The 27,105-nt window shown below is 33.0% G+C and overlaps 1 protein-coding gene and 1 long non-coding RNA gene across 4 annotated transcripts in view; both read right to left on the bottom strand.

Annotated features, from left to right (window-relative positions):
* LOC149477378 (uncharacterized) overlaps positions 1–27,105 on the bottom strand; it is a 73,700-nt gene that overhangs the window by 11,755 nt on the left and 34,840 nt on the right. For all 3 annotated transcript variants that reach the window (XR_016317633.1, XM_089710713.1, XM_089710714.1), the window contains exons 2-5: positions 20,171–20,375; positions 19,384–19,571; positions 16,662–16,757; positions 3,583–3,732 (exon numbers count right to left, since the gene is read on the bottom strand). Coding sequence is in view for 2 of the 3 variants with exons in the window: in XM_089710713.1 (XP_089566839.1) it covers positions 3,583–3,732; positions 16,662–16,757; positions 19,384–19,571; positions 20,171–20,339 (603 nt within the window). In the remaining variant the exon portion in view is untranslated. The remainder of the gene's footprint in view (positions 1–3,582; positions 3,733–16,661; positions 16,758–19,383; positions 19,572–20,170; positions 20,376–27,105) is intronic.
* On the bottom strand, positions 25,368–26,942 carry LOC149477379 (uncharacterized). Its single transcript, XR_016317619.1, has 2 exons — positions 26,535–26,942; positions 25,368–26,453 (listed from the first exon to the last, which is right to left on the bottom strand). It is a non-coding gene; the product is annotated as an uncharacterized LOC149477379 (long non-coding RNA).

A 27,105-nucleotide genomic window follows, 5' to 3' on the forward strand; every position in this document is an offset into this window, starting at 1 on the left:
CAAAATGCATAACTCTGTACCTACATTTTTTTCGACCTAAGTTTCTTAGTGAAAGTTGTTCAGTTTAACTAATAAAACGGATAAACAAATTTTGTATATAATAAAAAAAATGTAATGTTTGTGTTAAAAAATTATAAAATAGAAAAATACGCAAATGAAAACAAAAGATATTTATTTCTGACTAGCTTCCGCCCGCGACTCCGTCCGCGCGGATGTCAGTCTTCGCGTCTTCTACAGATTTATTATATTATGTATAATATATAGATTTATATTGATAAACCTAATAAATCTTTTGCTAGCATTCTGATGCTTTATCGGTTGCACTGGATTTATCTCTTTTTTTTCAATCGCTTGAATGATATAGGATGGGTCCTTGATGGGCATCGAATGCTGAAGTCTCGAATCAATCAATTCTGACAGTAGGCAATTTATGTAAAATCTTGATAATGGTCCATCATTTTATTTTGCCTAAACGTTACATACTTTTTTATATATTCTATTTTTAACGAATGATTCACTCCAGTCCAAACAGCAAATAAGCAGACTTCTGCTTCTGCAACGTTTAGTTGTCCCTGAATTTGGAAAAAATAGTCATGATTCTTATCTATGACAAAAGTGTTATTTTTTGCGTTGTATTTCAAATATTAAATTTTTTTTTAACCGCATCTTCCGCATTCATGTCTTTTGCCGGAATTAGACATTTAACTTCTACTAGTCCCATTTTCCCTTTTTGATATGGGAGTGTATAAAGTAAATTTTTTAGATATTTCTCGTTATACTTTAAAAAAGTTATTATTGTCATTTTGCTCATTAGGTAAAGTAATTTCGATATCAGTTTTAAGTTTTTTGATACCTGCAATAATAACGTCATAATCGCCTGCACATACTTATCGATTACACCCTGTATACAATCCACCATCCACATTCATAATGTTTTCCTGTCCTCCTCTCCTTTACGCTGTTCACCGATACATTTTAAATGAGTAAATCTGCTACCACTGAAGGATGTTTCATTGTGATCAGCAAATTTTCACCACTGTTGTCGATTATTTGTTTTTCATTTTTAATCAGCAATTGGGAATCATCAGTTTTGTTTTTTGCAGATTGGTGATGTACCCTAACAATACGTCGAAAAGGGAAAGCATCAACGAATTATCGTTTTCGTCCTCTTTTTTTATTCTTCGCGTCTCTGTTACTTCTGTTTGTTTAGTTCTCAACACCCACTGAATTTTCTATGTTATTGTGATCTTCCATTACATCTGAGTTTTGATGATGTGATGATAATCCTTTCGTTTTAATATTGGTACTTAGAGTTGGTAGACTAAACTAGAAATGGCGGACTAAATTTGTCAGCGCGTCTGTAAGATCAGAATATAAAACCAACATCCTGTATTTAAGTTACAAAATTAATAATCAAACAACATGCCGCTACGTTGAAAATGACTAGAAGAAAAAATTAAAACACCTCGGATCAATTTTGGAGTAAACAAATCATTTTCCCCGTATGGGGATTTCCCCGGATGAACTTGGGAAGTTCAAGTTCTCAATACAAGTTTATATTATATTTCGTATTTCTCAAACGAAAAATAAACATTTTTGGAACTTCAAAAAAATTATATTATAAGAAAATTTATGAGCTTACTTTAGTTTTAAAGAAATATACATCCCTTTACTGACACCCCGTAAAATAAAGAAATTGTTGCCAATCACCTTTGCAATCTATTTGGTTTCATTAACTTTATGTTCGAAGATAATTTTTTTTCTAGTGTAGTTACACGCGTATTTTTTTCGTTTATTTTCCATATCGAAATCAAATGTTTAAAAATACGAATATTTGCACAAAACTAAGATAAAAATAATCAATTAACAAAAATATTTAATTTAATGAAGTAGAGCAACTTTCACTTCGGTATGAAGGAAAATCGAGCGTAGAGCACACGTCAGAACGCTCCGGCACAAGGAGCGCGACTAAAGAAATTCGCTAGGATTTTTCCTAATTATTTTAAATATTTTTTTAATATTTAAAGAATTATCAAAATTCAAAAAAAAATTTTTTAAAGGATTAATACTCATTGGTCTTCAACCAACTCGAATAAATTAATGGAAAAAATAACTTTTAGCAGTATTTATCAATAGATTTTGTAAGGCAAAAATTGGGAAATTTAATGAATTTATAACGTTCTAATTAAGAAAATCATAAGTTTTTCGGCAAATGTATTCAGCAGTTTTTAATAACGACTATATAAGGATAATAATGCGCTGATCAGATTGTGTAAATTGTAATCGGTTGCAACGTAGTGAGTGCACAAACTTAGCTCGAAATGTCTTTGGGGGAAAGAGACTTATCTTGAAGGCCTGATTAAGGTAACATAAAGTAACTTTATAAATGTGAAAAAATTCACGCGCATTGCGTATATAACACTAATTGATAAACAAGAAAAAAAAATTCAGTTTATCATTTCATTAGCCGGGAAAAAATTGTCAAATAACTTGTTGAAAACGCAATTTTGCTAGACTGCAGCCTTAACTACTATTGGAATAATCGAATTTTTGGACGTAAAGTATGAAAAAGTATCAACAGAAGTATGGTTTTACCCGCAGTGCTCCGCTCTTGTTGGTCTTAGGGTGATTAAATATAGCCTATAACCTTCCTCGATAAATGGGCTATCTAACACCGAAAGAATTTTTCAAATCAGACCAGTAGTTCTTGAGATTAGTACGTTCAAACAAACAAACTCTTCAGCTTTATAATATTAGTATAGATAACCACATTCCGTTATTAAAAACGCTATAAGGAAATAGTGAATACCGAAAGTAAGGACATATTCTTATGGATCTAGAGATCAAGAACAGCGATGAAGAAAGTCCATTGAAAATGAAACCCTTTATTTGTGGAAGTAGTAAGAAAAGTCAGTGCCTAATATGTATTGCTGATCCCAAGAAAATTAATATCCCAATCATCATATGCTTTGTATTAGCATTACTATCACCTAAATATAATGCAAATTTCAACGATACTAATAAATATTTAGTACTATCGTAATCATATGTACTCTAATAATGAAAATTGGCATTTGTTTTTTAACCTTATCAGTCAATCAATTACGCATTTGTTTAATACATGTAAACAAACATTAATTTACTATTTAACAACAATAAACTAATTTAATTTTGTGTCAACTGACCGAGTTTCAATAATGTTCTATCTTATCTAGATTCTATAATTAAGGCTTTTTCCACTTACAAATCAGACTTAAAACTACTTCAATCCATCGTCGTATTGCTACAATAATAACTCATGGACCTTATACACTATCTAAGACATGAAACAGGTCTTCTTACCTACAACACAATCATTGTCGAACTGAGGCTATCTAACACCAAACTTCTTTAAAACAAACATCCCTGCAAACGTTAACAAAAAACGCGTGTCAGAAGTGAAACTTCTTTGGCAAGATTCAAGGATACCAAAATCGTCGCCTTACTCCATGGAGTGACGGTATTGCCATGATGCGACCTTGAAATTTTACTCTCAACGAACCTAAAGAAGTTTCCCTACAAAGCTAAAATACAAGAACATACCTTCTTCTCAGCAGATGTATCAGCCACGTTGATAGTCAGCACTTCGGCGAATAGAAGCGAATAGATGATCACGTTGAATGTGACGAATGCAAGGAAAGACTTGGAGAGGAACCGCTGCCGCTCCCATCGAACGTCGCGGAGGTGAAATACCTGCAGGAAATAACATTTTTGTTCCAATAAATAAATAAATTTGGATACAATTTTTGGCATATAACACTTACTATAATCAACACTGTCGTAATACAAAAGGCAACAGATACTTATATACTAGACTAGCTTTTAAGCCGCGGCTGCGCACGCGTAGTCATAGAAAATTACATGGAAATAAGATGTTTCATAGCATGTCAAGCTTCTAAACTGTCCAGAGACAATAACATAACTATATAAATATTAATTCACTCAATTTCGACAAAAAGACAAACAAACACACTTTTGCTTTTTAATATTAGTAAGGATAGTATAGTTCTGGGAAGATTTTATAACACGTACGTTTCTATATACCTACTCAAAATTAGAATCTTTATATTCCTTCCTTATTTACAATTGTTCAAATCAAATTCAAAATCCCCGTATTTCTTCAACTGATATACAAAATTGTTAACTACCAATGAATTACCTACCTAACACTTCGTCGTTATTTTCACTACCGTATAGTGTACACAACACCCACCGCGTAGACACAATAATCAGAAGTGGTATGTTTCCTTTGTAACATGTGCTACTGTATACATTAAGTAATTACTAATTAGACGCCTATATAGTATATTGTTACTAAACAAATATACAAACTGAACTTGTAAATATCATCTACGTCAATTAGACGATAAACAATGAACGATATGTTATCTGTATACAGTATACTAAATATTAATACGCAGCCGTCTTCCCTTACGTTTGGTTAATTTAGTGCGTTTTCTCCACGTATCGCTGTGATATATATATGTATTTATCGTTGTTTTCGTATTATAATTCAGAAATTATTTCCAATATGTTTATTGTTTATAGTATGTTTCGATAAGTGCAGTAGAACTCAAGCTAGAGTCGTAGGAGTAAACAACACCACCAAGCGATTAAAACTAGATAGTTTATTGAATTATCGAGAAAGCAAACAAAATTACCCAATCCAAACTTAACGAAATGTATGGAAATGATTTCATCTTGTTACAAACTTTAAATATGATCATCATTTTACGTAACACACCTGAAACCAATGATACCAAAATATGTAACTAGCGTACATGACATCTAATTAGTACATGCCTTCAGAACAATAGTAAACTATACGTACCATTGTTACTATTTAATGTCAATGTTACATACCCCATATACTTCCTATTATCCTATATAATTATTCAAAGGACAAAAGATTATCTCTGTTTTAAATTCACTTTTTTGTTCTACCCGTATCTACAACAATCAGTTAATATTTTGACTTTGTTTAACGGTATTACATGCATGTTTATTTTATACACTAGCTGTGCCCCGCGGTTTCACCGGCATTGCTCCGCTCCTGTTGGTCTTAGGGTGATGATATAATATAGCCTATAACCTTCCTCGATAAATAGGCTATCTAACACCGAAATAATTTTTCAAATCGGAAAAGCAGTTCCTGAGATTAGCGCGTTCAAACAAACAAACTCTTCAGCTTTATAATATTAAGTATAGATAGTATAGATTTATAGAAATTAGGAATATGTACTTATGTAATATATTTTTATAAAAAATGAACAAGTTCCGTGTATGCTTAACGTAAAAATACGTAACCACGCAAAGCTTCCTTTTTTGTCACTCTCAATACTAATTAATCGTAATAATTATCTTTTTGTTGTTTTGTATACAATCTTCTTAATGCGATGATAACTTAATCTGTGCTTATAATAAATGTTTTACATATAAACAAGTTCTACATTCAGTAAGTACCAACGCAGTATCACTCACATAACAGACATTTTATTTATTACAATGTTTAGTAAAGGCATAAATTATATTCGGATTATGTTAAATTCTCACAGCACCTGTTAAAATCGTGTCAAACAACATAACTTACGCATCATTAATTGCTTTATCTTGAGAAAAATCAAAGTACAAATTCCGGTAGCAGGGAAAACGTACCAAAAATCAAAGTATACAAAAATATCAATATAAATCTTGATATAAGAATAGATATTAGATAGAATCTAGTTTCTAGAATGTGTACTTAAATAAAATCAAAATACAAATAATTTGTAACAACTAAAATCTGAGTTGGTTTGATCGGGCTTATCTCTTGAAGACTGGAACTATTGGACTGATTTCTCAAATTCTTACACCGTTGAATATTATGTAAGTGATTCCTGAGGGAGTGAGTGCTATAGGCTATTATATATTATACATATATGAATTACGGACGAAGTCGGAGCAAACCGTTTGTGTTCCAAAAACTAAAGTACCTACCAGATTTTTAAGAAGCATCTAGAACCTTCCCATTCCTAAACATCTAGAACTAGAGTACGCGAATACGCCTAGACTAGAATGTTCTAACTTCCAACACTAACGTGCCCGAACCCTTTGTAAAACCATAACAATAACACGAGTTTCATTCATCCGGCTATCATATTGTCTAGCGATGTTAAAAGTTAAAACATAATCAGCATTGTCGGCCACATCCTACAATGTGTCGTCGCAATTATTTGAATAATATCTTGATCATAATATCACGGTATAGAATTAATAATGTTTTGTCTGAACTCCCAGAACAGCATGCGAATGTGTTTTGATCTCAGATTGTAGGGACACACATATGCAATTCGCTGATGGAGCTTTTTGTATATGTTTGCGTCCACATTGTTTCCCCGACGCTTTTTACATTTATTAGAATTACTAGCGGTCCGCCCCGGCTTCGCCCGTGGTACATAATATTTACGTTTTCTTTACATAAGAACCATCCTCGTACTTCAAGGAATATAATAAAAAAAGAATTATCGAAATCGGTTCAGCCGTTCTCGAGTTATGCGCTTACCAACACATTTTGCGATTCATTTTTATAATATATAAGAAGATTAGTAAGTAGTGCATAAGGGCTAGCTTATGCAACACATATTGTAAAGAGAATTAAAAGTAATTAAAGAAAAAGGCTTTATTATTTGGCAACCTTGGGGGCAGAAGCCCTACTCTACACAGATCAAAATAAAAATATTTAGATTAATCGTTTTAAGTACCTATGTAAAATTAAATTGTATGTATGATAGTAGCTCTAAAATACATACAACGAATTTAATTTTACCGTAATTTAATACGCAATTAATGCTATTTGTTTACTTCTAAAATTTTGATTGGTTCAAATAAGGTTCATATGGTTTTAATCTACATATAAATTAGACACGCAAAAACTTCAAGGGCTTATGTTGGGTACATATTATGTACCTAATGTGTAATAGTATACCTTATAATTCCGGTTAGACATAACCGGTATCTCTTTAACTAAGGAAACAAAATAGTTCTAATTCATGAAATAATTATTCTTATTTGTATACTATATCAATAAAGTTGTAATCGGAAACAAACAAGACCAATAAAAAACGTAAACATTAGCTTAATCGTATAAATTAATTATCTATGGTCGATTTTTCCACAAAATATAACAAGGTTCAGCTTATTTATTTTATAGAGAAGCAGTGACATTCTATACAGTGACCTCATTTTGAGACGCATTTAATTTTAAAACCGAAAAAAACGAAATCAGTTCAAAGGCCAATCGAGCTTAATTTTTGAATTAGAGAAAAAATCGCAAAAAATACTGCAATACAATTAACAAACTAGACCAAAAACTACAAGGACTTAGGGTGCTTTTACACCAATAATGTGCGATAATATGTAACGAGGAATATGTTTGTAAAGACCAAATACAACGCTTCATTTAGTTTGAAGTTTGAAGCAATATACTATTGGTTATTTATTATATTCCTCGCTACTCATCCTCGCACACGATTGGTGGGAAAGCACCCTTAATGAAAAAGCTCTGCATAGTAATAGACTACTATTGTAGTCGACTTGTATACGAGCATCTACTATTGTGGTTTTTAATTAAATATCCAATATGTATATGCGTCTATATTGAAACCGCATGTTTGTCAAGAGAAGAATAGAAAACTATTCATATTGCTCATAAATGATGACAATCAGCTTTATTACAGACTGTGGTTTATTTAATCTGTGCTTTAACGTAATATCGCGAATAGAATAGAATTTTGTTATTATAACTGTACTATAAAATAATGTTATATACAAAAAACGTTAACGTTTTAAGTTTTCAATACGCAAATTCGTACAATAAATCATCAGGTACAAACGTACTTTGTTGATCGTCGTAATATATTTTAAAATCTTATCATTCTAAAAACAATTACACCGGCCGAATTGATAACCTCCTCCTTTTTTTTGAAGTCGGTTAAAAATATAACATCACTCTAAACCTTAGCTCAAAACCAAAATGCGTTTTTTAGAAAATTTTTACAATGCGAAATCCTAATATGTATGTACAGTCACGAGCAATAATATATGCCTAGGGGGCGATGTGCAAAAATATCTGTCACTAGAACTAATTCAATAATATCTGTCTGCCCGTATGCAGCAAAAATATCTGACATTAGTAGGAAGCATAATAAAGTGGCATCAAAATTATATGACGAAAATGTTACAGCAAATAATTGTGACAACCTCTCACGGCATAAATATGTGACATCAACTAGGAAGCAATAATATCTGACACAATTTCATATTGCACGCCTCATAAGCGAAGCGTTGAGGTGGGTACTACTGTCACTTCGCGCAAAACATCTGATTTTTAAAACTTAAAATGTCTTTATGTATCATACATTGCACTTGTAAGATAATACATACACACACATATTAAGAAAAAACACTATTTTTAACGTTCATGATATTTTTGATGTCATTTTTGTTATTTAAACTAGTTAAAAAACAGTTTAAAAAAGTTCTGTCTTGGACGTCCGTGTGTCTGTATGTGCGGATCCTTTTTCTTGTTAACACGATAGCGACCGAAATACTTTACTAATCGAGTCTTTTTTTTTTCTCTTACGCTTGAGTATGCTCAGGAATAGAACCCTTTCATTTTTCAGGGTCTGATTCGATGTGGTTTAATTGTTATTAAATAAACAAAAATAATAATTAATAAATATTTATTAAAAAAAATTATGAGGCGTGCACTTTTGGATTTTCCAAATTATTTCTGTATTTTGTATCGATTCCTCATACAAATCTATACTAATATTATAAAGAGGAAAGGTTTGTATGTATGTATGTATGGTTTTCACGCATAAACTACTGGACCGATTTTGATGAAATTTAGCACAGATAATCTTTAGACCCTGAGAAAGAACATAGGCTACCTTTTATTTCGAAATATGTACCACGGGCGAAGCCGGGGCGGACCGCTGTCCGCTAGTCATAAATATGTGACATCAACTAGGTGGCAATAATATCTGACACAATTTCATATTTCTATGTTTTGCATAGATTCCTCACAAAAAGCATAAATATGTGACATCAACTAGGAAGCAATAATATCTGACACAATTTCATATTTCTGTATTTTGCATCGATTCCTCACACAAAGCATAAATATGTGACACCGACTAGGTGGCAATAATATCTGACACAATTTTATTTTTAATTTAATATTGAATTAATACAAAATAAATAAATTTTATTTTAACTACGTTGTTTTAAAACATGATTACCATATTAATTAATATGTGCCGTCGTTGTATACTACATATTGTATGTCTAGATATTACATATATCCTACTAGTTTAACACCCGCGGCTTCGCCCGCGTTTTCAAAGAAAAACCCGCATAGTTTCCGTTCCTGTGGGATTTCCAGGATAAAATTTTTGAGTTTTGAGTTTTTGAAAAAGCTCTCATAAGCGTTAATCCAAGTTACCTTCTATGTGTGTGCTAAATTCCATTTTCTCTTTTATTTGTGTGAAAGAGTAACAAACATCCTTACATGATACTCACGAACTTTCGCATTTATAATATTAGAAGGATATCATATCATGACAAAATTAAAGTATTCATATACTTATATGAATGCCCACTTGGGTAGATCTATTTTATTTGAAGGTTCAGTGTAACCTTCATGTATTATTTAGAAATTGTTTTGTCACATGCTTTGTTATATTTGACGTTAGCGGCGTTTGACACAATTGCTCCGTTATTCATTTTCATTTACCTATAATAATTATTAGCCTATAATATTGCTATTATTTTATTGAGTATCGAAAATTATGGCAAGTTATCATATTATCGTAATATTATTAAAAAAAAAATATTTACAAAATATAATGTGTCTTTTGTTCATATTCTTACCCCAGCAAAATACATAACACTAATTCAATAAATAACGTTTTGCCTTTTTAAAATCCTATCCTATCTTATCCTACTAGTCCTACTATAATCCTACTTCCTATCCTACTAATCTAGTATTATTAATGCGAAATTTTGTGAGGATGTGTATGTGTGTGTGTGTGTTTGTTACTCTTTCTCGCAAATACTACTGAACCGATTACAATAAAATTTAGCAGACAAATAAAGGGTAACTTGGGTTAACACTTAGGATAGGTTTTATCCCAAAATTCCCACGGGATCGGGAACTATGCGGTATTTCTGTGAAAACGCAGGCGAAGCCGCGGGCGGAAAGCTAGTGTCACATATTTATGCTTTTTGTGAGGAATCAATTATATTTTACAATACAGAAATATAAAATTGTGTCAGATATTATTGCCTCCTAGGTGACGTCACATATTTATGCTTCGAGAGGTTGTCACAATTATTTGCTGTAACATTTTCGTCACATAATTTTGATGCCACTTTATTATGCTGCCTACTAATGTCAGATATTTTTGCTGTATACGGGCAGACAGATATTATTGAACCCGTTCTTATGACAGATATTATTGCTAATCTGCAAATGGTAATATATTTATGCTTCTGATTGTACATATAATTACTAAGCCAACTCGAATAAAACGTGTACTGATTTTACTCGATTTTAGGAGAATTGGTAAAGTTTAATAGTACAAATGTATTTGTTTAAGGGCCGATTTTTCGATGCTTGGATGAAACTTATTCGTCGAATAATGTATAAAACTACCATTTTAAAAACGTATTCTAATAGCCCGTATTTGACAGTTCACGTGACATTTTAATATAATCGTGTAATATGTACTTTATTGGACGGATAAGTTTTATCCAAGCATTGAAAAATCGGCACTAAGATGATTCAACGTTTAAGTAGTTCCTGTTAGTAATAGTAAGTAGTTAGTTAGTTCCTGTGAATATTATAAACTAACCACGTTCATATGTTTACAAATAAACATGCCTTTCATCTTAAAAAAACTGGGTACCTACGTGAAAAAATGGAAAAATTTATATAGGTATTACTAATACTAATATTATAAAGAGGAAAACTTTGTTTGTTTGTTTGTTTGTTTGATTGTAATGAATAGGCTCATAAACTACTGGACCGATTTAAAAAATTCTTTCACCATTCGAAAGCTACATTATCCACGAGTAACATAGGCTAGGTTTTATCCCGGAAATCCCACGGGAACGGGAACTATGCGGGTTTTTCTTTGAAAACGCGGGCGAAGCCGCAGGCGGAAAGCTAGTATATTATAATTTGAACGAACGTCATCTAAATTTATCTCTTTTTAAACTGTTATATTAACAGTGTTTCGTGCATAGTTGCATACCATCTATTTTACTTGAGACGATTTCATTACCACAGTACCTGATACATTATAATATAAATTATCCTACCAACTACTATTACTTGCCAGCAAAGATACTAGTAACGAATATTTTTAAGCCACGATCCAAGCCAAAAAAAAATAATCCGTATGACGATAATATTTTTTATGTTACTTCAATTATACTTACGTAAGTACATGACAATTTTTTAAGGGAATAAAAAATTAAGGATAAGGCTTCATAATTCTTATTAAGTTAATATTAACAGTTAACACCCAATCAATGTCATAGACGTAGTAACTATTGAATAATCTCTGGTTATAGTCGTATATACCTACTGGCTTCCGCCCGCGGCTTCGCCCGCGTGGTGTTTTGATAAAAGGTAACCTATTGTTGTTCTTTCTCAGGGTCTAAAGATTGTCTGTGCCTAATTTCATCAAAATCGGTTGAGAGGTTTAAGCGGAAAAGCGTAACAGATAGACAGACAGAGTGACTTTCGCATTAATTATAACACTAATAATAATCACTAAAAAGTAGACATGGGGCGGGTAGTGGTTTTGCCGGGTACCCGTCAGGCGGGTACCCGGCCGGGTACCCGGCAGCGCTTATAGGTCGCAGATGACGCAGGGCCTTCTCAAAACAAAAGGTCTAGACCTGAAACAAACGACGTGGCTTCCGAGGCTCATGATTTATTTTGGTCTTGTTTGGCAACCAGCAGAGCTCAACAAAAAAATTCTGCAGCTTCTGAATTGGATCATTACTTAAGCACGGCTAGGGCTGCAAGAAATACCGATCCGTAAAAATGGTGGGGATTTAACAGAGGGCATTACCCCATATTAAGTAAGGTGTCGGCAAAGTATCTCTCCACACCAGCAAGCTCCATATACAGTGAGCGGCTATTTTCAGAAGCAGGGAAAAAAAAGAAGCCGCTTAAATGCTGCTCGCGCTGCTGCATGCTATGATGCAGAAAAGTTAACTTTTCTGCATCATAATCTGCCAATACTAAAATATGAATATTAAAAATTGTGTCCCAATAAATGATTATAAAACTTACAATTTTTTTTCGGCTCCTGTAAAATTACCCGGCACTGCCGGGTACCCGGCCCCATTACCCGGTATCCGGCCGGATCCTCAAAAAAGTGCCGGATCCGCCGGGTACCGGATCCATGCCGGGTACCCGCCCCATGTCTACTAAAAAGGTCAAAATTGTCATTACATAAAATTCGTTTAATTTTGACAAAGTAAATTAAAAATCTCAGAAAACCCAACTCAAAAGTTATACAAGTTTTCGATCCGAGTCGTCAAAATTGAAATTTTTAAACAATATATTATGTAATACACGATATAAAATCTCGATTGCCATAAAAAGAAAATAATATCAACTGTAGGCTTGATATCGTAAAGTTTGTATTTCTAACAATTATTACCGATTTTATTGCGTTTTGGCACAGCCTTTTGGTTTAATTTAAAAACACCTAAAATACGCATACACAAGCCGCGTTGCAAATTGGAATCTTTTTTTCGCAAAAAATAATTTTAAATATTATACATGCCTACTAGAGTGCGAGAAATAATAGATTGCCAATTGGAAATCAAACTACAAAGGCATTTTTAATAAGATGCCTATTTATCTATTTTGATTATCTCCATAAAAGTAACCCTTAAATTGTGACTCTTTCTTACTTATTTATGTAACCTTTAAAAAAATACCAAAAATAAAAAAAATCTATGATTCTATGATCTATGATTCTTAATATTCTGCTAGGGTGAATTTTCTGCTCAAAAATTTTTCATTTTATATCATGCATTTTAAATTATCCCGAAGTAGCGTACGTATTTCTAGCAATTTATAGATCAAATTATTTTAAAAATACCTTATTTTCCCCAACACCAACTAAAACAGCCGTTGCCACAAACAACTCACAAAAAAAATACGATTCGAAATTCGAATATAAAAAGAGCGCGGAAATACAACAATTCGCGCGCGTGTACACCGGACGCCTAACGTTTTCTGCCAACGAATCATGTAAGTGTATAATCTATGCATTGAATCATTCATAGGCCGTCAAAGAACTTCATAATAATATGTGTACTATCGCGTACAATGTGCGTACAATCGAATTCAAAACTCGTAATATCGTTAGATATAATGAAATCTTATAAGGATAAGGTTTTAGTACCTATATAATTTACTAGCGGCTACCCCGGCTTCGCCCGTGGTACATATTTCGCAATAAAAGGTAGCCTATGTTCTTTTTCAGGGTCTAAAGATTATCTATGCCAAATTTCATCAAAATCGGTCCAGTAGTTTATGCGTGAAAACCATACATACATACATACATAGTACATACAAACCTTTCCTCTTTATAATATTAGTTTAAAAGTATAGATTAGGTTTTAGACAAAGCGGGCGAAAACGCGGGCGGAAAGCTAGTTTAAAATAAACTTCGGGTGTGATCTATAATCGTTATCAAAGCCAAAAATACAGTTGGTTTGGCTGTATGTCAGGGCTAAACTCAAAAAGTACTGCATGCATTTACTTCAAAGCTGCAGAGATAGCTTGATATTTGAGGAAGGACATAGGATAGGTTTTCTTTTATTAGTACGCGGGCGAAACCACTGGCGGAAAGCTAGTAAACTATACAAGGATTAATATCAAGATATTCAATACATTCAATAATGTCCTTAAATGATAATGTGTGAATTAGATTTATATCGAATAAGGTTACCTTCACATTTAGAAAATTTTTAATAGTTCTATGAGCTTTGAGTAAAAAATACACGGTGATTATGCTCCAAGGAGCCGTGAAATTAAAATATGCGCTTTTATAATTTTTAATGTAATCTTATAAAAAAATGTTTTTATTAACCTTAACAATGAAGTTGTACGTTAATACAATATTATATTATAATTCTCAATTATTATTTATAAATTTGCAAATTAAATACATATAATATAACCAGATTTCCGCCTGCGACTTCGCAGGCGTTTTTATAGAAAAACTGGCATAGTTCCCGTTCCCTTGGGATTTCCGGGATAAAACTATCCTATGTGTTAATCCAAGTTGTCCTCTATATGTGTGCTAAATTTCATTGTAATCGGTTCAAAAGAATTTGCGTGAAAGAGTAACAAAAACACACACACACATCCTCACAAACTTTCGCATTTATAATATTAGTAGGATAAATAACTAATGGTATTAAATGTAAGTTCCTTTATTTACTGTGAATTAATTATTTCTTCATTAGGATTTCTTAGTGACACAAAAGTATAAAAATTATCAGATTTCCTTTCTTACTTCATTGAAATCTTTTTCCAATTCACCCCACTAGAAAAACCATTCAAAGGATTCAATGCCAAAGACGAAAATATATAAAAAAAAAGCCCATCAAAAATTCAAAAGCAATGCTTTGGAATGATAAATATCTTTGAGTCAGATGTCTGCGATTAACCATCATACAATCATAACTCCATAGCGTACTAAACTCGTTTCATCGTCTGTTGTTTTATTTTACAAGACGTTTCTCCGAAATTCAATATGATATTATATTGTATTCATAACATTCTTCAGGTTGTTATGATTTATTTTTAATATACGGCTATTTGAAAAGATGTATTGAGAATGCATATGGCAGGAGGTAATGTTTAAATAATTTCTATAATAATGCCTTTCCTTATCTTCTACTAGCTTACCGCCCGCGGCTTCGCCCGCTTTGTCTAAGAGCGTATACGCACTATGCGGGTAGCCGCATTGCGGGTAGCCGTCCGGCTGACCGCAAGCACAATTATGTACGGAATATTCATTTCTATGCGCACTGTGCGGTCTGCGGTAGCCGCATCGCAGTGCGCATAGAAATGAATATTACGTACATAATTGTGCTTGCGGTCAGCCGGACGGCTACCCGCAATGCGGCTACCCGCATAGTGCGTATACGCTCTAAAACCTAATAAATTATATATACTAAAACCTTCCTCTTGAATCACTCGCTCTTGACTTATCCCTATTCCGCCAAAACCGTGCTGGGACCTATAATAGGTGTATTAGCATTTTGAAATTTAAAATTGGTTAAATTGCACAAATCAAGCCAGAATATCCTTTATAATTATTATTTATTAGAGAAAAATATTCTTACATAATATAACATGAATTTACTGTCAAGGTTTAAATTTGTACTTTTTTCTGATAGGTGTAAGTACCATTTTAATATATATAAATCTCGTGTCACAATGTTTGTCCTCAATGGACTCCAAAACCACTTAACCGATTATAATAAAATTCGCACACCATGTGCAGTTCGATCCAACTTGAGAGATAGGATAGTTTAAACATGTAGGTACCACGGGCGAAGCCGGGGACCGGACCGCTAGTAAAAGTATATAAATCGATTACATAATGTATGGAATTGAAATTAATAACCTCTCCACAAGACAATTTTAATCAGTGCCATCTATACGACTCATATGAAACATACGTGATTTACCTCTGCAATCTACTTAATTTATCAGCAGATTGTTTTTCTTAGTTACGTATTATAACGCTAGATGTCGCTAAAGTCAGATTTCAATAAGATTCTATCATACAAATATTTGCTTTTTATTCTGTCCTCCTAAATACAGAATAACTATAATTACAATAAATGGACTCCCATTAATTGGTGATCTGCTTAAGGGAGCTTAAAATTTCGAAAAAACGCCTCACATTTTAAGTATATGCCGCATAACATTACACATAATACATCAAATTAATCGTTTAAAATTATACTTACCTCAAAATCTGAGTTACAAATTAAAAAATACTTTTGCCTGTGCTTTTGCTAAGATATAATAATTACTCATATAAACCATACCAGTCATCTTCTTTTTAATATAGCTTAGGGTCCTTACTTTCTTACCTTACTTGTTTGTTTTTATTTATAAGAGCGATTTTACGGTATGATTTTTGTCTGTCTAAAAACATCTCATTCCCATGGTAAAACCTCTGATGGTGTACATTTAAATCACTCCGAAAATTATAAATTTCGATAGATGGCGCTATAATAAAAAAAATTATGCGTGCAATTCACACGTGGGAGAAGTGCAATCTTAATTTTCTTTGACCACGCATGCGAAGCCGCGGCCACCAGCTAGTAATCGCTACATAGTATAAAACAAAGTCGCGTTCCGTCGTGTGTTGTATATGCTTAGATCTTTAAAATAAAACAACAGATGGGGTTTTTTTAATAGATAGTGTGATTATCGAGGAACGTTTTAGTATATTAGGTTATCCGCAAATCTTAAGCGAAGCCGCGGGCGGAAAGCCAGTGTAGTATATTAATTTCTAACTTACCTCAGCCCAAAAACAGACGATGAGTGAAGAGCCAGATAGGAGCAGTGGATAGTATGCTGATAGAAGACTCGTCGCCCATGTCTCTTGGAATGATGACTGTGGAACAAACAAATATATTAAAATTTTTATATTTTCTTTATAATCAAAAGAAGAAACGTGTATTAACTCATATTAGAACTTTTATACTGTTTTATAATCAAAAAGAGAAACTTTAAAAGTTTTAGTTTCTAAGCTCACTGCATTCATAAACAGCATGGAAATTATATATGGACCCCGGAGGGAAAGTACTTAAAATACTGGACATAGCAAATTTTGCTGATAGGAAACATTTCTTTATAAGTTGAAAATAACTGCTTTTAAAGATTTTTGAAAAATCATCTATGTTGTGTCGGTTGAACGTGATAATCTCAGGAAGTGAGGGTCCAATTTGAAAAAATATTTTCAGTGTTAGATAACCCATTTATTGAAGAAAGCTAAAGACTACTACAGGCTATAAATCATCACGCTAAGACCAATAGGAGAGGAGCATGGCGAGTAAAACCGCGGGTTACAGCTAGTGAAAATAAGTCAAACAATGTTAAATACACTATCAGTAATTTTATCACCAAGTGGTATATCAAATATCTATTGTCTGCCACAAATATGTATCCGGTTGCAAATATGTTTATCATGGATTCCAACAGATGGCGCTATGTTCCGACCAACCAATCATATTATTTTAAAAATATGCTAATCAACATTTTTAATTAATAGTGGCAAAACACGATAAGATATCATATCATATCCATGTAACTTTATACAATTATCAGTAGTGTTTTTGAATAAAACCATCTCAAAATATATTTATCATACTATCTATATGTCATACTGATATAACTTCTATTTGTTTTTGAAACAATATAATGCAACAATACACTCTGATAATAACAAAAAATAACATATAGCCTGTATCTCAATAATATCTTAAATATCTAATCTACTTTAGCTGTCTTCAGTAAAAAAAAATCAAAATTTTTTAATAGTGTTTTAGAGATTTCACCACCCATACAAGCAACAAATCAAGTCGTTTTTTGATAATAAAAATGTTGGTTTTATGCATTGAGATATACATATGGAGACGACACCGCCTAAATCACTTATGTTCCGCTCAACATAAGCCATATGGCTTAACTGCACGCTCATTTTTTATTTGTTTTAAAGTGAAACGCATCAAATATGCCTTCGTGTGTGTTACGATATTGCACAAATAATACAAATAATACGGAAAAGTGACTAACATAACTTTTCATCGGTAAGTACCTAACTAGATAATAATTTTTAAAACTTAGTTAGAGCAAAAAAATGGCGCACAGATTTTGTTCGTGGTGTCTCCTCCATAGGTAGTAATATTATCTCAATGGTTTTATGTCGTTCCTGTTTCCCTTGCAATAATTAGAAATCAGTACCATAAGAATTTCCATTCCCAATCTATTCACATACCTACAGCTAAATATATTATCAATTTATGTATAAGAAATCATTTCCAAAATGACAAAAAGAGCCAAACAAAATACACCTATCAAAAGAACCTTATCTACCATTAATATCAAACAACTCCCCAATACATTTCAATGACTGCACTAAAAACAACATCTATACTGTATACTTTTAATAACTAAATTGTTATTAAACTGGAGTCCCTTATCGTTGACCTAAATAATGTGTTTATTTGATACAACTGATCATGTGTATAGGTCAATGGGCACACGGTCAGCAGTGTGGGTATTTAAGTACAATATTTAATATTAGTACAAAACATGCACACATAAAATTGATGATAAGGAATATTAAAAATAATGATTATAAAATAAATAGATATCTATCAAGTATGTGATTAGGTGCATTAACATAAATTACGAAATTTTAAATAAAACTGTAGGTACCTCCTATTTAAAATGTCGCATTTTATTTTCCTTTATTTGCAAATCTTATCACTAGAATGAATCGTATCGTCATCGTATTTTCGTCATTCCGTGATATTTTTATATATAGAGATACAGTCAATCCTAATTTACAATATAAGTGAGGAACGCGACGAGATACAGAATCTAATGTTCTATGGACTATGACCAATAAAAGTTTTGAAATTACTCAATAATAACAGGAGATATGAAATGCGCGCAGAATCTAATAAAACGTGAACATCCCAACAAACTTGGTAACCGGAATTTGAAAAATCTCCAGCTCAAATACAAAATTGACGTTGCGTAAAGGGCTAAGTTCATAATATAAAGCGCGGTATCAGATCATAGTAAACAGGGATTAAGGCAGGTCCGAGGTCAGAGCCTACAGACTCGCTAAGCAATAGCTGCGCGAAGCAGCTCAGTCTGGGTGGACGTGATATAAGGGGGTAATATCGACTACAACACAAGCGTGCAGCACCGCAAAATCTACAGTTCCCACTTTAATCAGAAATCCACACTACTCAAATTGCCCATTACTCACAGAAAATATAAGGAACGCGACATAGAACATCATCTTCTGCGTGTTCATGTTTACTTCTAAATTAAAAACAAACTGCGTATTTTTTGGGAGCTATCAGCTAACAGAGTAACCATGTTTACAATACAGAGCAGTAGATACCACCAAACGACCTTAAATTTCCCCATATTTACAGAAGATATAAAGTAAGCGCCAGTGGTACCTAAGATTAAATTCCTTATACTTACAGATCAATACTTACAGGAGATATAAAGTAAGCGCCGCGTATCAGCGAAGCGAGGAACGCGACGAGGTACAGCATCTTCTGCGTGGTCACCTTGAACGCGCGCAGCACGTTAGGCGCCTTCAGCCGCCGGTACTCGGCCACTATGCACACGGTCAGTTGTACAGCACACACGAACGAGACAGCTAGGAACACGCCGCCTATGCCTGGAAGTGGATAGATTTGGATAAATTTAGAGGGTAGTTTAATATTTTTTTTTATAATCTATACTTATATTATAAAGCTGAAGAGTTTGTTTGTTTGTTTGAACACGCTAATCTTAGGAACTACTGGTCCGATTTGAAAAATTCTTTCGGTGTTAAATAGCCTATTTATTGAGGAAGGCTATAGGCTTTATATCATCACGCTAAGACCAACAGGAGCGGAGCACTGCGGGTAAAACAGTGGGGCACAGCTAGTTGCATATAAACAGAGTCGAAAGGTAGAGTAGGAACGTGCCGACAGCCGTCAATACGTTACATATAGAGGATTATAGTCACATCTCAACTCCACATTGAAAAAATATGGATTTTGTTTCAGAAATCTATAGGGAAGATAGTATGTTCAGCAGTGGAATTTGACTAAGTAAAGCAACAAAGTAGACAACTGTAGGTACTGCGCTGCAACACTGCAGCCGGGCCTACGGCTCGCCGCTGTCACTATCTGCTACGAGTGAACTCACGCCGATAGCGGCCCCACGGCTCGCCGCTGCCACAGCATCGTAAGGTACCCTGCCATCTGCTGCAAGAACTACAAGTGAACTCACACGCATGGTACGGCATGTTCGGGCCCGCGCACTCGTCGCCCGCGTATCTGATCTCGCAGAGGCACGTGCCGTTCATGCAGTCGCCGCGGCCACTGCAGCCGAGCGCGCAGCCCGCCCCACGGCTTGCCGCCATCACAGCGTCCGCATAGTACGCTATCAACGAACGCATCTTAGTGCTAGCGACGCCGAGCGGCGCCTGCGTGACCTGGAATGAAATTACAATGTTAGCTGCAAAATAGTGTATTGGTAATTAAAATACGTGTAGTTATATGTAATCTATGCTTTACAGTGAGTGTGGTCGCTGGTCACGGACAGAATGAAGACTGAAGAATACATTCTTATGTAATTTGAAGAGTAAAGAAAATAAATATTGTAGGAATATATAAAATTCCAAACATATGTATTTAGGTGTTGTTTGAAAGCAAATTAATTTATTATTCTGATTATTCGGCCACTTAAAGATGATTTCCAAGTTTGATTCCATTATCCTTTACGTTCGTCGTTCTTTTACTTTATTTGAAAAATGAAGCAATTAAATATTACTTAATAATATATTATTCTCTTCGAACTATTTTCCTTCTAATCGTGTTACTTATTCACACAGCATCAATTGACGGCATAAATAAAATACTCCGACAGTCTATTCATAACAGGACATTGGCAAAATAGACTAGAGTAGATAATTTTTGAAACAAAAAAAAATCGCAGTCGGATGAAACCCATTAGAAAAGGAGGGGAATATGATAAAAATGTAAGGAAAAATAAATTACGGTCAATCCTAGTTCGGGAAGCGGGAGGGGGGAGCTTTTAAGAGGAAAAAATGGTTTCTCTCGATTTCCGACAAAACTACAAGTCCTATAGAAAAAAGTTCAATGGCAAAGTTGTAGGTAATTAAAAGTTCTACAACTTTTGTATTCACAATTTTTTCACATAACCTAAAAATTTAGGTGAAAAATTCAAAAAACCAAGTTTTTGGTCTTTTATATCTATCTACTTCAAAATTTATTTATTTTCTACGAAATTTGGTGGAAAATTACTTTATTATGTCCCAAATACACTGTAATTTATTTGATTGAAAATATTTATTTTTTCGCCTCATTTTGAATTAATACCAAAAAAACAACCTAATTTTCAATCGAAAAGTCACCCGTCAAAATATCAGCTTTTTTCAAAAACTTGGGGTGCCTTTTATTCATTGAAATCTCTACTTTCATATGGTGTAAAAAAAATAAACACCACCATAGTAAATGTTCTCAGGAAATGCATACAAACAGTCTGAAAATTAGCTTTTACTAAATCAGGCACACTTCTCGAACTACCTGAAATGTTTTTATCGACATCATTTTGCTTTTGAATATGCTGTAAAATATTAAACTTAGAACAGATAATTATTTTTCTTTTGGAATATTACCGAAAAGCCGATACAAGAGAAGATATAGAGTTCAAGAAGTGTGCCTGATTTAGTAAAAGCTAATTTTCAGACTGTTTGTATGCATTTCCTGAGAACATTTACTATGGTGGTGTTTATTTTTTTTACACCATATGAAAGTAGAGATTTCAATGAATAAAAGGCACCCCAAGTTTTTGAAAAAAGCTGATATTTTGACGGGTGACTTTTCGATTGAAAATTAGGTTGTTTTTTTGGTATTAATTCAAAATAAGGCGAAAAAATAAATATTTTCAATCAAATAAATTACAGTGTATTTGGGACATAATAAAGTAAGTTTCCACCAAATTTTGTAGAAAGAAAATAAATTTTGAAGTAGATAGAAATAAAAGACCAAAAACTTGGTTTTTGAATTTTTCACCTAAATTTTTAGGTTATGTGAAAAAATTGTGAATCCAAAGTTGTAGAACTTTTAATTACCTACAACTTTGCCATTGAACTTTTTTCTATAGGACTTGTAGTTTTGTCGGAAATCGAGAGAAACCATTTTTTTCTCTTAAAAGCTCCCCCCTCCCGCTTCCCGAACTCGGATTGACCGTAATTTATTTTTCCTTACATTTTTATCATATTCCCCTCCTTTTCTAATGGGTTTCATCCGACTGCGATTTTTTTTATCTTTTCATTATTTTCAAAGGCTTCTACCCCAGTCTAAAACTGATGCAACACAATACTCATTCATAAATTGAATCGAATTAGGCAATTCATATTCGTATGGAGGATTGCTGTGTGCTATTATATTATACTACTAGTTAGTTGCGTCCCGTGGTTTCACCCGTGTAAATGAGATTTTCCATTTATTCCTAATATTCATAATCTTTATGAAATATCAGAAGCAGAATAAAAAGTAGCCTAAGATTCTCTTTCTTTCTCATCGACTATCGGTCTAGCCGCTCCAGAAATTAGCCGCAACAAACAGACAGACCGAAAGATAAAAATTGGAAAAACATACTATTTTTGTATTAGTAAAGAGCGGTTATTTTTAATATTGCAAACAGATACTCCAATTTTATTTATGGTATAGAATATAGATTACCTATATGCTGTTTGTAAGTCGTCTCTGCGTCACCATCTTATAATACATCATCGTAAAACTTATGACGCAAAGAAATCCCTTATTGTATGTAATATCGTATTATGAATATTAAAATCAGTGGCGAGACATGGCTTATCAATTAGGAATATTGATTAACAATAAATCAAAAAAAAATAACAGAACATAACTGCATTATTTTGTAGTAGGGTTGTTGAGGATTCCTCTTCCGCTTCCTCATAATGAGGAAGTTCCGCAATATTTTGGGTTCCTCTACCGTTACCGCATCCTCAAAAATGAAAATAAAAAAATCCTCTTCCGCTATCGCTTCCTCAAAATTTAGAGGAAATTTATGAGGATGCTGATCCGATCGGGCGGCGAATTTACAAAGCCTATTTAAACTATGTATTTGAGTTACGAGTCGGACTCTACTAACGAACAAGAGTAGAGTCTTACCGCCATATTTATATCTGCGCCTAACACTTATCTCTAAACATAATAATATAACATTTTCTCTCATACTCAGAAGAAACATATTTTACCAAATAATGTTTGTCAAAAGTGATTTTAAATTAAAAAACAAACAAGTTGTTTAAGCTTACATAATAATATCTACCAGTTAGTTTTTTTTTGTGGAAATCGCCTAATGTCGCTTCTGGCACTGATATAGATTAGGTTTTTTCTGTGGGTTTTTTCGAGTAGGTAATATGCATAAACAAAAGCTCATCTGAATCCGGCTCGTGACTCAAATAGTATAGTACTTACAGGCTTCGTAAATTCGCGATCGGGCGAGCTAACCTCCCCTAACCTTAAACATCAATATGTAGAGACAGGAGAATGGCTTTTGTTTTAATTTTTAATTTTAAAAGTTTTTGTTTTTTAATTTTGATTATAATTTCCTATCATCCTCATCCTCATCCGCTTCCTCTTCCGCTTCCTCATCCGCATCCTCTTCCTCAAAAAAATATCCTCTTCCTCATCCGCATCCTCTAAATTTGCGTGTGAAAATTCCTCTTCCTCCTCCTCTTCCTCATAATCACTTCCTCAACAACCCAATTTTGTAGTCATAAATGAAGCTCTAAAAGCCAGAATTGTATCAACATTATAAATTTAGACATTAGTGCACATTGCAAACGTTCGAAAAACTGGTTAACCTTCTTCTAGTCGAATTGGGTATTGAAATTGACAAATTATTCAATCAATATAATAATAAAGTATCTATGCATATGTATATTGTATCTATCTGAAAACAACTGCATCTAAACAAGCTCTAGCTCACATAATATAACTAAATATGGCTGAGACTAGTTCCATTTACTTTTATTGAGTTCAAGTAAACTATCTGTATACATTGGCTATTTTAATAGTCAATTTGATTAGATAGAAAACCAATTTAGATAAGAAATTTTAGATCTTGACAATTCCCTTTTAAACTGCAGAAATCTATTGTATAGAATTGCATTTTCCTGTTAATATAGGTACTTATTCAAATATGGATTGGTTTCTAAACTTGATCATATACTGGAGTACAACAACAATACTGAAATGTCTAGCGTTACTTTGTAATACATGTATTAATTGGTTCGAATAGACAAGGCTGGGCCACTCTCACAAAGATAATTATTATCAACACTCTACAGCTGTAGCTATACATATAATATGTACATTACGGAAAATATTCAGCTTACATAACTCGCTATACACTGAGAAAACGTAACGGCTATAAATAGACAAGTTGCTGCTATTTACAACCGAGTAACTTGCTTCGGAGGGAGCCTGCAGAGTTTGTTGCTAAAATTATACAAGTCAACTTTGTTAACGTATGTTGGTAATATAAACCCACTAAAGTGGTCAAAAAATACGTATTAAAGGTTTGTTGCTTTTAACCTATTCACTCAGTAAACATAACAAACCTATTTACTATAGTCAATCGTGTTACTCTGTTAATAATACCCAACGTGCTCTGCTGTTTTTAGCAAAGTAACTCAGTGAATTCAAATATTTTGCTTCGTAAAACTAGCTAAGTAACACGATAATGTTAATCATATTTATTGGATAGGGACAGCCAATCTACTTTGTTACTTCTACTCAATTAAAAATTTGTATACGTAGCCAAGTTACTGGGTACTGTCAATCGTGTACATTGGGTAACTATAACTAAATACATATACTCTTTCTAGTCAATTAAGATTGGTATATTTAGCCAAGTTACTTTGTATTCTTAGACGGGTTAATTAGGTAACCATAGCTAAACTACTTTGTTGCATGTACTAATTCAAACGACACATATTAAGCTATATACCTATTTTCAGTATAAGCTGACCTGTAAATGTTCGTAAAACCTATACAAGGTGTAACAGAAAGGGGATATACACATACGAACAGGGCGTGATATACTGATGAAACTGAACAACTTTTCCCAAGGAAAATGGGTCGAAAGATGAAAAAAAAAAATTAAACCTCTCCATTATTTTCATCTTTTGACCTTATGTTCTTTGGGAAAAGTTTTTCAGTTCCATCACGCCCTGCTTAGATGTGTACCCCTTTCAGTTACACCCTATATACAATGTGAGGTCAGCTCATACTGAAAATATTTACCTAGTTCGATATGTTGTAATTTGTACCATTATTAGTGCAGAGGGCAAAATTTTGGCATGTCGGAAAAAAAGCCAATGAAACGTTCATGTAGGAAAAAAAACTTAGAAGAAACTGAAAGAAAATTATGCACATTAATGAAATTAGCTTTATTCAGTACACGATACAATCATTTCAAGTAACATACTACTTACACTTAAATACTACTACTTTTAAAAATAGTACACAATTCTTAATGTCAAGAAACGATACTGGTGTTCTGTGTTTTAATTTGCACAATAACAGGATGAAATATAAATCATGAGCAAACTTTTAAGGAATGACTCAGACTACGAAGTACAAACCTGAACAACTTATATTAGGTATAAGACCAAATCCAACATCGTAAAAGAAATATCAACTGTTTCATATACAAAAGTGGAATTATCTACTATGCCAAAATCTACGGAACAGCTGATTTTATTTCACGATGTTGGAGTTTGTTCTCTAATGAAAGTGGTTTAGGTTTGTTTACATAAAAAACAAACAACCATTATGGTAATGTAAGCAAGTTACTACACCTAAATTGTACTTATAAATGTATTTGATAAGTCAAAAGTTTAGGCAAAAACTATAGAATAAGCTAGGAGAATAAGTAATCGTTTTGATCTAATAATTTTATTACAACCCAACAAGTAAAACCGTCATTTTTTTAAACATTTAATCTAATTGAAACATAATTCACATTCGTCGTCGGGAAAATGATCATAAATGCTAAACAATAACAATAACTTAAACATTTTTTGCACCAAAAAAAATTAAAGTACAATAAGCTCTTTACATATTGTTCGGTTTCTATTATAAAATGTTCTGGTTCAACCTCGTTACAAAATGTGAAAAAACCACACCAAAAACACTTTTTAGATAAAATGAAATGTGTCTTCACCCAAGGCCATTTTAAGTTCAGTTAAGTTCAGTTTAAGTCCAGCAACTGGAAATGATTTTTATCCAAAAAATTGTCAACATCTAGGATTATAGACATGTTTGATGTGTAGATATTATATCCGAACTTTATTGTATCTTATGTAATTTACATATTAAAGTAATAGGTATATGACAATATCTTGCTTGATCAGAAGTAACTTACTAATTCAAATATTTTTGGCTTGATTGTGGGGAAGCTTTCAGTGATTTCGGTATATTGTCCTTTGGTTTTCAAAATCTTTTTCTAGCTGTAAACAAATTAAAAAAATTTAAGTATACAAAAGTAATTAAACTAAAGCAGACAATAAATTCAAAAAAACTGAACTCACCAGAAGATATCCTTTGGGTTTTTTAAGATCCGCATATTCATTGTATTGAGGTATTGGAGCTATGGTTAACTCTTTTGCAGGAATTAGCCTCGTCTCTGTAGTTTCTCACTTTAGTTCTACGGCTGTCCATGGCTCAGAGGAGTTTTTGAGCCATAATAGTTTGTCTTCTGCATCTTGCTCTTCTATAATAGTTTGATGAATCAAAATGATGATGAAAAGTTATTGTTTTTAATGTAAATTTGAATCTGCCTTGTAGGTGCTGAGGCGGCGCTTCAACAGACACGTTCGTCACTCGACTATGATTTGATAGAAATGGCTGACTTTGCGGGCTACGCAGCCAATTCCTTGTTTAATTTTTATCAAGTTACTCGGTCAAAAATAGTATTCGCTCCATTGTTAATTGCCGAGCTGTGCTTATCTACCAATAGATAAGTAACTTGTTTGTTTTTAAGTAAGAAACACGGTTATATGTATCATAGCAAGTTATTTAATTTTAGCCAAATAATATTATGTCTAAATTTAAACGATTTACTTGTCATTCAATGATAATGTGAGCTTGTTTATTTTTAAC

Source organism: Colias philodice, chromosome 25 (genome assembly GCF_061535455.1).
Source record: "Colias philodice isolate Cphi_HAF_F1 chromosome 25, ilColPhil1 Martin Lab GWU primary, whole genome shotgun sequence".
NCBI classification, from domain to species: domain Eukaryota; kingdom Metazoa; phylum Arthropoda; class Insecta; order Lepidoptera; family Pieridae; genus Colias; species Colias philodice.